Source organism: Chiloscyllium punctatum, chromosome 36 (genome assembly GCF_047496795.1).
Source record: "Chiloscyllium punctatum isolate Juve2018m chromosome 36, sChiPun1.3, whole genome shotgun sequence".
Classification (NCBI taxonomy): Eukaryota; Metazoa; Chordata; class Chondrichthyes; order Orectolobiformes; family Hemiscylliidae; genus Chiloscyllium; species Chiloscyllium punctatum.
In genome coordinates, this window is record NC_092774.1 from 45,242,497 (window position 1) to 45,256,278 (window position 13,782).

Here is a 13,782-nt window from a genome sequence, read left to right on the forward strand (position 1 = left end):
TCTAGCTGCAAACATTGTCAATCTGGTCCCTAATGGATTCTCTTTCCCTGATCATTCTCTTGCCCTTAATATATTATTAAACAGGAAAAGGCTTTGCATTTTCCTTAATGTGGCCTAGTTTTTTTTTTATATCATGTCCCCTCTTTGCTGCCCTGGTTTTTATTACCCCTTACACTTTCTATACTCCTCTAGGGCATCCATTTTCTGAGTTCTCGATGTCTGCCTTAAAGCTTAACTTTCTCTTGCTTATCCAAACCTACACATCCCTTAGTTTGGAGATGCCATTGTGGGAGAGGGGTGTACAAAGTTTAAAAATCTCACAACACCAGGTTATAGTCCAACAGGTTTAATTGGAAGTCAATAGCAGGGTGCTGGAAAAGCACAGGAGATCAGGCAGCATCCAAGGAGCAGGAAAATCGATGTTTCGGGCAAAAGCCCTTCATCAGGAATGAGGCTGGGAGCATTGGGGGTGGAAAGATAAATGGGGGTGTGGGGCTGGGAAGAAGGTAGCTGAGAGTGCAATAGGTGGATGGAGGTGATAGGTCGGAGGGAAGGGTGGTGCTGATAGGTGGGAAGGAAGATGGACAGGTCATGAGGGCTGGGCTGAGCTGGAAGGTCGGAACTGGGGTAAGGTGGGGGGAGGGGAACCTGATGAAGGAGCAGCGCTTTCAAAGCTAGTACTTCCAAATAAACCTGTTGCACTATAACCTGGTGTTGTACGATTTTTAACTTTATACATCTCTTGACATCCAGGGTTCTCTATTTCCATCCTTCACCTTTACCGTGCAGTCTGACTCTCCAACTGCTCTGGTATGGATTTTCCTGCAAGTGACTGCTCCCAATCCCCTTTGTCTGATCCTGTCCTATCATATTAGAATTGCCCTTTTCTCTGTTCAGATCCTTTGTTTTTGGCTCTATCTTTGTCCTTATCAATCATTACTTCAAATCTTACTGAATTATCACCAAAATCCTCCCACTTACCCTGGCTTCAGCATTAAAATATTGAATTGTGTGTACCAACCCATGTGAATGGTTCCCAGCAAACTCCTTCGATGTCTGTAAACTACTTTTACACTGCATTCATAGTTTTGCGCCCAACCCACACCCTTATCCACATTTTCTTTTCATGTGGATTTTGCAAAGCTCTCCCCAGTGACACACTTGTCCTTGTTTAGAATGAATTCTCCCTCAATAATATGCTGCATACAGTTGACTCATTTACAACACTCCCTCTTTCTCTTTTCAGAGCAGTAATACAAAAAGGTAGTCTTATGCTTGGCAGTTTGTGTTGAACACCTCCATGTTTGGTTTCGAGTCCTGTAGAATAGAATAGTGCATTGCAAAGGGATAGTTTCCAGTCAGCCCCGCCCCCACCCCCTCTTCATGTGAAAGTAACTTGAGAAGGCTAACCAGCCACATTGGGAGATCAGGGGGTGGCCTAGTTTATGGGTATGTCAGCTGCACTTTCACTCCTGTCACATTCCCAAGGCCATTATCGAATTCAAAGAATGGGGATTTGTCTCTCTGTTGTGACTCGCTGAAGGTTGGGATGTCAAATGACCCGACTTTCAACCACTTGACACAAGTATTTGCAACTGTAACACAAAGACAATGAGAAAGTCGGGTCATTTGACATCCCAACCTTCAGCGATGATTTCGTTGGCACAGCATCACTACTGGTCCTCTGGTACCAACTCTCATATGATACATAAAATAGGACAAAGACCAACAAGTCCACACCAACCCTCTGAAGAACAACCCACCCAGACCCATTCCCCTACATTTACCCCTTCACCTAACACTACTAGCAAATTAGCATGGCCAATTCACCTAACCTGGACATCTTTGGACTGTGGGAGGAAACCAGAACACCCGGAGGAAACCCACACAGACACGGGGAGAATGTGCAAACTCCACAACGAACAGTTGCCAGAGGCGGGAATTGAACCCGGGTCCCTGGCGCTGTGAGGCAGCAGTGCTAACCACTGTGCCACCCATAAGATTACTTACAGTATGGAAACAGGCCCTTCAGCCCAACAAATCCACACTGACCCTCCGAAGAGCAGACCCATTTCCCTACATTTACCCCTTCACCTAACACTATGGGCAATTTAGCATAGCCAATTCACCTAACCTGCACATTTTTTGGACCGTGGGAGGAAAGCGGAGCACCCAGAGGAAACCCCACAGACAGTTGCCTGAGGCAGGAATTGAACCCGGGTCTGTGGCGCTGTGAGGCAGCAGTGCTAACCACTGTGCCACCCATTTGGATAGGTTTAAATAGATCCAGTCTGAGATTTGAACAGATTTGGGTTACAAAAGATCCCAGCAGATTTAGACACTTGCCGCCTAGTCTCCGAGATCTTTAACAATTTGTCTCCGAGATCTCCGAGACAATTTGTTTCATCTTAGTTACTTGTGGTTGGTTAAATTAAAAGTGAGGGAAATGGCTCTTAACATTGCTAAAGAGGTTCTGGGGTTTGAAGATGCTGCTCAAATTTGCCAAGTAAGTTTAGAAAGATAGGAAGGACATACTTTTAGAATGAGCAAGTAGGTTAGAATTAGGTTTAACCAGGGTCAAAAGAAAAGCTGAAATTGTAATGGCGTTGGTCAAGCACTTAGGGTATCAGAGAAACAGAGAAGCGCAGGAGAGTTAGAGAAACTTAAATTGCTATAGAGGCAAATGGAGTTAGAAGATAAAGAAAGAGAGAGAGAGAGAAAGGGAGAGAAGGTTCTTAGTGAGCAATTGCCTTCGAGAGAGACTCAAGAAACTAGGAAACATTCTCTATCAAAGGTACCTTTTCATATGAAACATACTCGCAGTAAAAAGAAAGATGATGACCCAGGGAAATCATCAACCAGAAGAAGAAACATTGAAAATGACAGTTGCTATGTGGTTTTGAAATTAAATTGGTGTAATTTTAAGAAGTGTCTTATTGGAACAACATACTGTTATAGAGTTGGAGGCAGGTAATAAGCAGTTAAGAGAAAGGGGGTGGGGGGGGGGGCTCAGAGTGGTGAATAGTTGTTGTTTCATGTTCATAGAGTCATAGAGATGTACAGCACGGAAATGGACCCTTCGGTCCAACTCGTCCATGCTGACCAGATATCCCAACCAAATCTAGTCAGAGTTGGATTTCCTTAAATAGTGGAATCTGGGAGTTCTCTATCACTACTTTAACTGATTACGAGATGAAGTGAGCTTTTCTGTGTGTTTGATTTAATTAATAGAAGGATTCACTGCCGTGTCACAATAATTTTATATATATATAATATATAATCCCAACAGCATTCCTTTACAGCATTCATACCAGGGAGAATTCCCTTCTCCATCATACCCGTTGGGCTTAATGTAACAGTGGCCTTCATTCTCCATCTTCAGGATCTGACAGACTCTTTCGGGAAACCTGCATTTCACTGAGCTTAGACTTTCTCAGTTTCAAATATCCTGTTCAGGGTTTTAACAAAATATTTATGGTCTGGAGCATTGAAACCAAACTCTTAAATTGATGTAACTATTTCTTAACAGTTCTGGAACATTTCCTTCTTTGGGGACAGCTTTTTGCATCCAGTTTCAGCCAAGACTTCTGCGAAAACTGCCCAACACAAAGGGGTTTTCTCCAAGCTTTAGGTGCTACCCGAAGCAAAATAAAATCATAAAATCTTCTAATACAGTCAAAGGCACATCACTATACACTCATAAAATTCTCTGCTGTTTTGTTTTTAACATTCGTTACGATTACAGAAATGTTTACAAGTTCATTAGAAAAAAGGAGATTGAGGGGGGAGCCTGATTGAGGTTTACAAACTCATGAAGGGTATAGACAGGGTGGATAGGGACAAGCTTTTTCCCAGGGTGAAGGATTCAATAATGAGAGATCACGCTTTCAAGGTGAGAGGTGGAAAGTTCAAGGGGGATACACGCGGCAGAGGGTGGGCAACTGGAATGCATTGCCAGAAGAGGTGGTAGAGGCAGGCATAGTAGATGCGTCTGGACAGATGCGTGAGTAGCTGGGGAGCAGAGGGATACAGATGCTTCGGAATTGGGCGACAGGTTTAGACAGTAGATTTAGATCGGCTCAGGCTAGGAGGGCCGAAGGGCCTGTTCCTGGGCTGTGAATTCTCATTGTTCTTTCATCTTCACACAGACAAACCTCACATACCACTAACTCCAAAATGTAATAATTTAGGAAGCCTAATGGAAAGGAACGTGCTGTAGAGTTAACACCAAAATAGAGCCACCACTTGTAGCGTAGATGAGCTCGTCTCAACCCGGAATGGACGATTCTGCCGACTTATCCATAATGCTTTTTTTTTTAAATCCAGAAATGTTATTTTTTCAGTCCAGAAATACACACAACTGCATGTCTTCCTTTCCATCACCAAATCACCATTACTTTTCTTTTTGATATTAACTGTTAACCATCACCCTTGTAGTCAATTGGGAGGTTGCATCTGCTTTCTTTTCCCACATCTGTAAGTGTTATCCCTCACAACCGATTGACTTCCCCACCAACGAATCACTATTTTTACCTATTAACCACCACCAATAATCACCTCTGCAGTCAATTAGAAGTTTACATGCGAAGCCTATTACAGATGTAGGTTTGCTCGCGGAGCTGGAAGGTTCATTTCCAGACGTTTCGTCACCCTACTAGGTAACATCTTCAGTGGGCCTCTGGGCGAAACACCATTCATGAATCCTGCTTTCGACTTATATGTTTGGGTTTCTTTGGGAAATGACTTCACAGGAAATGACATCACCAACCCAACCATCCCCACTGAAGATGTTACCTAGTTGGGTGACAAAACGTCTGGAAATGAACCTTCCAGCACAGCGAGCAAACCTACATCCAGAACCTTACCTGAGCTACAAATCTTCTCAAAACCCATGAGAGCCAATTACAGGGAATGAAAGGAGAGTGGGGATAGGGAGAACAGGAAGGGGCTAAATTAAAAATGGAGTTGGATGGGGAAATAAACCACTGTACCCACTCTGGGGCACACCTCTCCATAAAGACATTGAGAGCACCGGTGGACACCTCATGCTCAGCCAATGACGCCTGAGCACAAACATAGCCACAGAAGAGAGACAGAACACTGTCCACATCTTACTGCCTGAAGCTGTTGTGCCTGCTTTTTCTTTTGTGTATATAGTCAGAAGTGCTCATATGCACAGCCGAATGTGATTTCTCCCACCAAATCAGAGAAACTGTGGATTTGAGATAAATCCGCAAACTGAAGTCGCACAAACTAGTTAGCAGTAGCCTTAAATTTGAATCATATCCAAATTCCCCCCTTGGTTCAATGGTTCACTGAATCCTTTCCCACACTCAGGACAGGTAAATGGTCTCTCGCCGGTGTGAATTTGCTGGTGCACAGTGAGTTGAGATGATCGCCTGAACCCAGTCCCGCAGCGAGAGCATCTGAACGGTCTCTCATCAGTGTGAGTATGTTGATGGGAGATCAATTCCCTGGAACTTTTGAAGAACTTGCTACAATCTGGGCATTTAAACGGTCTCTCATCGGTGTGAACTCGCTGGTGTCTCAGTAGGTTGGAAAGCTGAGTGAACCTCTTCCCACAGTCAGAGCAGGGAAACGGTCTCTCCCCGGTATGTGCGCGCTGGTGCGTCAGCAGGTGAGCGAGCTGAGTGAAACCCCTACCACACTCAGAGCAGCCGAACGGCCTCTCCCCTGTGTGAATTCGCTGGTGGACTGTGAGGTAAGATGATCGCCTGAACCTAGTCCCACAATAAGGGCACTTGAACGGTCTCTCGTCAGTATGAATACACTGATGGTGTGTCAATTCCCCAGAATTTTTATAGAACTTCCCGCAGTTTGGACATTTATACGCCGTGTCACTAGTATGAGTGCACTGGTGTCTCAGTAGATTGGATACCCGAGTGAATCCAAAGGGATCAACGGGTACGGAGTTGGATAATCAGCCATGGTCACTTTTAGCTGCAGATCATGGTGGCTTAGTCATTAGCACTGCTGCCTCACCAGGAACCCAGGTTCGATTCCAGCCTCGGGCAACTGTCTGTGTGGAGTTTGCCCATTCTCCCCGTGTCTGCGTGGGTTTCCTCCAGGTGCTCCGGTTTCCTCCCACAGTCCAAAGATGTACAGATCAGGCGAATTGGCCTAGCTAAAATTGCCCATAGTGTTAGGTGCATTAGTCAGAGGGAAATAGGTCTGGGTGGGTTACCCCTCGGAGGGTCAGTGTGGACTGGTTGAGCCGCAGAGCCTGTTTCCACACTGTAGGGAATCTAATCTAACGTGTACCCGAGTCAGGGTCAGAGGCTGTGTGAGAATAGGGCCACAAGGGCAAGATCAGTTCTGAGAGCACATGACAGGGGATCGCAGAGAAAGATGCTCAGAGGAAGTTCAAGGCACGGGCAAGTGGAACACTCGAGGCAACTTGGCCCCAGTGGTGAGCGGAATGGGAGCAGCAACACAGGCAGTTTATCAGATTATGTCAATTCCAGTGGCTAAGAGAGACCCACATACATGTTAGAAAGATTAAGACTCAACACTTTGTCTTTAATACTGAGCCAATTTATTTGACTTATATTTGGAATTTTGACATGTCTAACTGGAGTTCAATAAAACCAACAGGAGCAGACGACTACGAATATGCTTCGGTTCTGGACGTGACTAAACACCAAAGCCCAGTCCCTGTAGTTACTTGTGAGTTTGCTGGTGTCGCAGGAGATGCGATAATTGAGAGAATCCCTTCCCACACTTGAAGCAGGAGAACGGCTTTTCCCCAGTGTGAACCCGCTGGTGGACAGTGAGGTGCGATGACCGCTTGAACTTCACCCCGCAGCGAGGGCAGCTGAAGGGTCTCTCGTCCGTGTGAGCACGTTGATGGGATTTCAGTTCCCCCGAACTCTTATAGCACTTCCCGCACTCTGGGCACTGGAAAGGTCTTTCGCCGGTGTGAACCCGCTGGTGTATTAGCAAGTTGGATGAATCACTGAACCCCTTCCCACACAGGGAGCAGGTGAATGGCCTCTCCCCCGTGTGAATTTGCTGGTGGACAGTGAGTTGAGAGGAGTGCTTGAACCCAGCCCCACAGTGAGAGCACTTGAATGGCCTCTCGTCTGTGTGAACATGTTTATGGGACATCAGCTCTCCGGAACTTTTAAAGCACTTTGCGCAGTCTGGACATTTAAAAGGTCTCTCCCCGGTGTGAACCCGCTGGTGTATCTGCAGGTTGGACGAGTCACTGAATCCTTTCCCACACTCAGGACAGGTAAATGGCCTCTCGCCGGTGTGAATTTGCTGGTGCACAGTGAGTTGAGATGATCGCCTGAACCCAGTCCCGCAGCGAGAGCATCTGAACGGTCTCTCATCAGTGTGAGTATGTTGATGGGAGATCAGTTCCCTGGAACTTTTGAAGAACTTGCTACAATCCGGGCATTTAAACGGTCGCTCATCGGTGTGAACTCGCTGGTGTCTCAGTAGGTTGGAAAGCTGAGTGAACCTCTTCCCACAGTCAGAGCAGGGAAACGGTCTCTCCCCGGTATGTGCGCGCTGGTGCGTCAGCAGGTGAGCGAGCTGAGTGAAACCCCTACCACACTCAGAGCAGCTGAACGGCCTCTCCCCTGTGTGAATTCGCTGGTGGACTGTGAGGTAAGATGATCGCCTGAACCTAGTCCCACAATAAGGACACTTGAACGGTCTCTCGTCAGTATGAATACACTGATGGTGCGTCAATTCCCCAGAATTTTTATAGACCTTCCCGCAGTTTGGACATTTATACGCCGTGTCACTAGTCTGAGTGCACTGGTGTCTCAGTAGATTGGATACCCGAGTGAATCCCTTCCCACAGTTTGAGCAGGTAAACGGTCCCTCCCCAGTGTGCGCAGGCTGGTGTGCAAGTAAATGGGATGACTGAGTGAATCCCTTCCCACAAATGAAACAAGTGAATGGCCTTTCCGCACTGTGACTGCGCCGATGGCTTTCCAGCGTCGATGGGGATTTGAATCCCTTCCCACAGTCCTCACATTTCCATAGTTTCGGCCCATCATCACTACATTTATGTTCTAATAGGTCAGATGGTTGGTTGAAGTCTTGCCCACACAAGGAACACGTGAACGATTTCTTGCAACTGTGAAGAGTGCTTTCTCCTTCCATGTTGAAAATTTCACAATACCGAGTTTATAGTAAATACGACATCTCCATCCGAACCCGACATGGATTGCAAAAAAATAGTGATTGCTGGAAAAGCTCAGTAAGTCTGGCAGCAGCTGTGGAGAGACATCAGAGGTAACGCTTCAGATCAAATGATTCTTCCTAAACCTCGACATGGTTTGATTGGTTTCCCAACTACCAATCAAAGGCAAGTTGTGAGATACAGCTGAATGGATCTGGTCGTTTGAGGGTCTGAGGAAAAGGTTAACATGAAAGCTTCCAGATTGCCAAAATAATCCGTCCGGTTTGGTAATGTTCGTCAAGGAAGGGAAGCTGCCACCTGCTGTGAGCCTCCTCAAGACTTTGGGCTGTGTGGAAAGTGACAAAGAAAAAGAGAAAGGAAGAGGTGAAAGAGGCAGGAAGTTTGACAATAAATCCCAAATCCTCAACCCTCACCACCTTAAAAGACCGGGCTTGGTGGTGGATGTGAACCACCATCACCCCCAAGTCACACCTCACCCCCACACCTCCCAACAACTGGATGAGCAGGGATATCCACTATTTAAACACCAGAAGATCAATTGGCCAAATGATGAATAAAAAATTGCAAGATTACAAAAAGTTGCTTGGCAGTAAGTGACTATAATAACTAAGAGAATGTTACTGTTTATTACAAGGCAAACTTCATTTTTAAAAAAGCAAGGTTATATTTCATTCATACAGAGCACTGAGGAAATCATTATACTGTGTACAGCATTGGACTTCTTATTTAAGGATTAAAAATCCTTTGGAGGAGATTCAGAGAGAGCAATACCCTTGAATAGATGGGTTTTCTTATGAGGAAAAGTTGGATAGTTTTAGCTTGTATCCACTGGAATTTAGAGAATGAGACGGGGGTTTGATTGAAATTTACAAGATCCTGAGATGGTGCAACCGGGGCTCAGTGATTAGCACTGCTACCTCACAGCACCAAAGGACCTGGGTCCAATTCCAGCCTCGGATGTCTTATCTGTGCGTAGTTTGCACATTCTCCCATGTTTGCATGGGTTTCATCCGGGTGCTCCGGTTTATTCCCACCATCCAAAGATGTGCAGGTTAGGTGAATTGGCTATGCTGAATTGCCAGTTCAGTGCTCAGGGGTGTGAAGGTTACATGCATTAGTCAGGGGAAATGGTAGAGTATTAGGATAGGAAATGGGTCTGGGTAGGATACTCTTTGGAGGGTCAGTGTGGACTTGTTGAGCCAAAGGGCCTGTTTCCACACTGGAGGGATTTTATAAACTGCATGGATGGATGAGGATGTTGCCTCACGTGACTCTCAAACTAGAGGTCAATGCTTTTTGAAGAGGTCGTCTGTCTGAGTCAGTGAGGTAAAAACAATGACTGCAGATGCTGAAAACCAAATACTGGATTAGTGGTGCAGGAAGAGCACAGCAGTTCAGGCAGCATCCAACGAGCAGCGAAATCGACGTTTCGGGCAAAAGCCCTTCGTCAGGAATAAAGGCAGTGAGCCTGAAGCGTGGAGAGATAAGCTAGAGGAGGGTGGGGGTGGGGAGAAAGTAGCATAGAGTACAATGGGTGAGTGGGGGAGGAGATGAAGGTGATAGGTCAAGGAGGAGAGGGTGGAGTGGATAGGTAGAAAAGGAGATAGGCAGGTCGGACAAGTCCGGACAAGTCAAGGAGACAGTTACTGAGCTGGAAGTTTGAAACTAGGATGAGGTGGGGGAAGGGGAAATGAGGAAGCTGTTGAAGTCCACATTGATGCCCTGGGGTTGAAGTGTTCCGAGGCGGAAGATGAGGCGTTCTTCCCCTAGGTGTCTGGTGGTGAGGGAGCGGCAGTGAAGGAGGCCCAGGACCTCCATGTCCTCGGCAGAGTGGGAGGGGGAGTTGAAATGTTGGGCCACGGGGCGGTTTGGTTGATTGGTGCAGGTGTCTCGGAGATGTTACCTAAAGCGCTCTGCTAGGAGGCGTCCAGTCTCCCCAATGTAGAGGAGACCACATCGGAAGCAACGGATACAATAAATGATATTGGTGGATGTGCAGGTGAAACTTTGATGGATGTGGAAGGCTCCTTTAGGGCCTTGGACAGAGGTGAGGGAGGAGGTGTGGGCACAGGTTTTACAGTTCCTGCGGTGGCAGGGGAAAGTGCCAGAATGGGAGGGTGGGTCGTAGGGGGGTGTGGACCTGACCAGGCAGTCACGGAGGGAACGGTCTTTGCGGAAGGTGGAAAGGGGTGGGGAGGGAAATATATCCCTGGTGGTGGGGTCTTTTTGGAGGTGGCGGAAATGTCGGCGGATGATTTGGTTGATGCGAAGGTTTGTAGGGTGGAAGGTGAGCACCGGGGGCGTTCTGTCCTTGTTACGGTTGGAGGGGTGGGGTCTGAGGGCGGAGGTGCGGGATGTGGACGAGATGCGTTGGAGGGCATCTTTAACCACGTGGGAAGGGAAATTGCGGTCTCTAAAGAAGGAGGCCATCTGGTGTGTCCTATGGTGGAACTGGTCCTCCTGGGAACAGATCCGGCGGAGGCGGAGAAATTGGGAATACGGGATGGCATTTTTGCAAGAGGTAGGGTGGGAAGAGCCGGGAATGTTTCTCTCACAGAGGGATCCTGAGCCTTTGGAAGACAGCAGGTGGGGGGGAGGGGGGGGACACGCATTGATCTCCATGCTGACCACGTGAGTCCCAGAGCAAGAGCCTGAGACCGTGGTGGTCGCGCGTGCGCCCCTCCGCCCACTGCCCCGCAGAAAGATGGCGCTCCCCTTTCCTCCACCACCACAACGGTCCGTCGCCCCCTACAAAGATGGCGGCAGTTCTTTTTCCCCCCCAAACGACCACGCTAATCCCCCGGAAAAAGCCGGACGCCGTTCAAATGCTTACAATCCCGGCACCGCAAGCGTTTCGTTTGCAGCTTGAGACCCCCGCAGCCAATGTCGGTGACGGTCTCCCGCGGCCCCGAACGGCCGGATCCGTTGCTCGACACTCACCCGATGTCTCCAATCCTGCCGCATAGCCTCGAACCCTGGACCTCCCCCCCACCCTCCCGGCCTGGAACTGCGCATGCTCCTACATAGGGGACTTTGCGCATGCTCCACTTAACCCCACCTCCTCTGCTGAAGGGTTGACAACATTCCAGAGTGGCTTGTAGGTTCATAGTAATTTATGATTTGGAGATGCCACTGTTGGATTGGGGTGTGCAAAGTTAAAAATCACACAACACCAGGTTATAGTCCAACATGTTAGTGCTTCCAAATAAACCTGTTGGACTATAAACCGGTGTTGTGTGATTTTTAACATAGTAATTTCCACACTTTGGTGGTCAGTCACTCAACATACGCCCAAAGGGCAATGTAATATAAGCTTACAGTCAACAAAGAGTCATACAGCATAGAAACAGATCCTACATCTACGCCGACCAACAGACACCAAACTGAACTCATCCCATTTACCTGCATTGGCTCTGTGGCTGATTATGGCCTGGCATTTTAGGTGTTTATTGCAGAAGAAAATGCAAAGCTGATGTCAGGGACAGCGCAGAGGTGTTGTATGGTTCTACATATGTGAGAGTCTGGAAGGATTTTCTCATATACAGCTAAAAGACATTTTTCCCCAGCATTATCCTTTACAGATACTCATCACCAGTGAGATCTTCTTTGCACACCTGATGAGCTCCCAAATGTTTCCTCTTGGCAACTTTCCACATGTTGACCAGGGGAGATCATCCTTGGCTGTCCAAGAGACTTGTGGAAACAGGCTCGTTCACTGAGTTCAGGCTGCACTCTAAAGAAAGCTCAATACTTTTGAATTCTCTGTATACTTGAGCTGTCTACTTATTTTTATTCTTTTCTGCGATGTGGGCATTGTGGTGCTGAACTGCCTTCTTGAACTGCTGCAGTCCGTGTGTAGTAGGTAGACCCATGATGCTATTATGGAGGGAATTCCAGGATTTCATCCCAGTGATAATGAAGGAATAGCAACGTATTTCAAAGTCAGGATGGTGAGTGGTTTGAAGGGGAACATGCAGGTGGTGGTGTTCTCGTGTATCTGTGACCTTTGTCCTTTTGGGTTGGAATGGTCAACGGTTTCAAACATGCTGTCTTCAAGAATCTTTGGTAAATTTCTGCAGTGCATATCGTAGATAGTACACACTGTTGCTACTGAATATTGGTGATCAAGGGAGTGAATGCTTGCGGATGTAGCGCCAATCATGCTGGCTGCTTTGTACTGGATGTTGTCGATTTTCTTGAGTATTATTGGAGCTGCACTCATGCAGACAAGTGAGGAGTATTCCATTACAGTCCTGACTTGTGCATTAGAGATGGTGGATAAGTTTTGGGAAGTCAGGAACTGACATGCTTGCTGCAATATTCCAAGTCTCTGACCTCCTCTTGTTGGCATTGTATTTATATATGTTTTAATAACCTGTTCACAGATGTTATTATGCATCTCCGAGCAGGTGGGACAGTGAATCCACACCTCCAGGGTATAGAGTCATAGAATTGTACAGCACAGAAACAGAACCTTTGATCCAATTAGCACACAGTAACCAGATATTCTAAATTAATCTATTAAAATCACCATTTGGCCAAGTCCCTCGAAAACCTTCCTATTCACATACCCATCCAGATGCCTTTTACACATTGTAAGTGTACCAGCCTCCATCACTTCCTCTGGCAGCTCATTCCATACATGCACCACCCTCTGCATGTAAATGTTGCCATTTTTAGGGTCACGTTTATATCATTCCCCCTCCTCACTTTAAAACTTTCCTCTGACCTCAAAGCTTCCCTCTTACCTTAAAGCTAGTTTTGGGCTCCCCCATCCCGGGAAAAAGACGTTGGCTATTCATCCTATCCATGCCCCCTCATAATCTTATTCAGACTGTCCCTATAACTCAAACCCACCAGTTGATCTTCTAGTCAATGGTAGTCACCAGAATATTAACAGTGGGGAATTCAGTGATAATGATACCATGCAATATCAAAAGTTCAGTGCAATACCTTCAGACATTTTTCTAGTCCTGGCGGTATTGTAAAAGAACTGCCGTAATTCAAAAAACATTGTGGAATCATAGAATCCCTATAGTGTGGAAACAGGCTTTTTAGCCCAACAAGTCCACACTAACCCTCCGAAGACTAACCCACCATTCCCCTACCCTACTATCCTACGTTTTCCCCAGACCGAACCTACACATCCCTGAACACTAGGGGGCAATTTAGCACGGCCAATTCACCCTAACCTGCACATCTTTGGATTGTGGGAGGAAGCCGGAGCACCTGGAAGGAAACCCACGCAGACACGGGGAGAATGTGCAAACTCCACACAGACAGTCACCCGATACTGGAATCCAAGCCGACTTCCTGGCGCTGTGAGGCAGCAGTGCTGACCACTGAGCCACCGTACTGCAAAATTAAGAGGAAGAGTAAGCAATTTGATTGTTTGGAACTGCTCCACCATTCAATATTTATCACGGCTGATCTTCCATCTCAATGCTATATGCCTGCTTTCTCCTCATACCTTGGTGCCTTTAATTTTTTTTTTACAAACGTCTCTTCTTTTTTTCCTGAATGTTTTCAGTTTCTTGGCCTCCACCACTTTCTGTGGAAGGGAATTTCACAGGTTCATTACCCTCCAGGTGAAGACATTTTTC

The 13,782-nt window shown here is 46.8% G+C and overlaps 2 protein-coding genes across 3 annotated transcripts; both read right to left on the bottom strand.

Annotated features, from left to right (window-relative positions):
* Positions 1–5,166: 5,166 nt before the first annotated feature.
* On the bottom strand, positions 5,167–5,932 carry LOC140460072 (uncharacterized; the record flags this gene model as incomplete). The annotated part of the gene is made up of 1 exon (XM_072554476.1): positions 5,167–5,932. A coding segment is annotated over one exon (663 nt), but the record flags the coding sequence as incomplete, so codon positions are not given.
* A 601-nt stretch (positions 5,933–6,533) lies between these two features.
* Positions 6,534–11,167, bottom strand: LOC140460998 (uncharacterized). 2 transcript variants are annotated; one of them, XM_072555759.1, is made up of 2 exons: positions 11,120–11,167; positions 6,534–8,504 (listed from the first exon to the last, which is right to left on the bottom strand). In XM_072555759.1, the coding sequence occupies exon 2, from the start codon at positions 8,137–8,139 to the stop codon at positions 6,682–6,684; it is 1,458 nt and encodes a 485-aa protein (XP_072411860.1). In that variant the 5' UTR covers positions 8,140–8,504; positions 11,120–11,167; the 3' UTR covers positions 6,534–6,681. The 2 variants fall into 2 exon arrangements, with proteins under 2 accessions (XP_072411860.1, XP_072411859.1); XM_072555758.1 differs by having other exon boundaries at positions 11,013–11,140.
* Between the last annotated feature and the right edge of the window lie 2,615 nt (positions 11,168–13,782).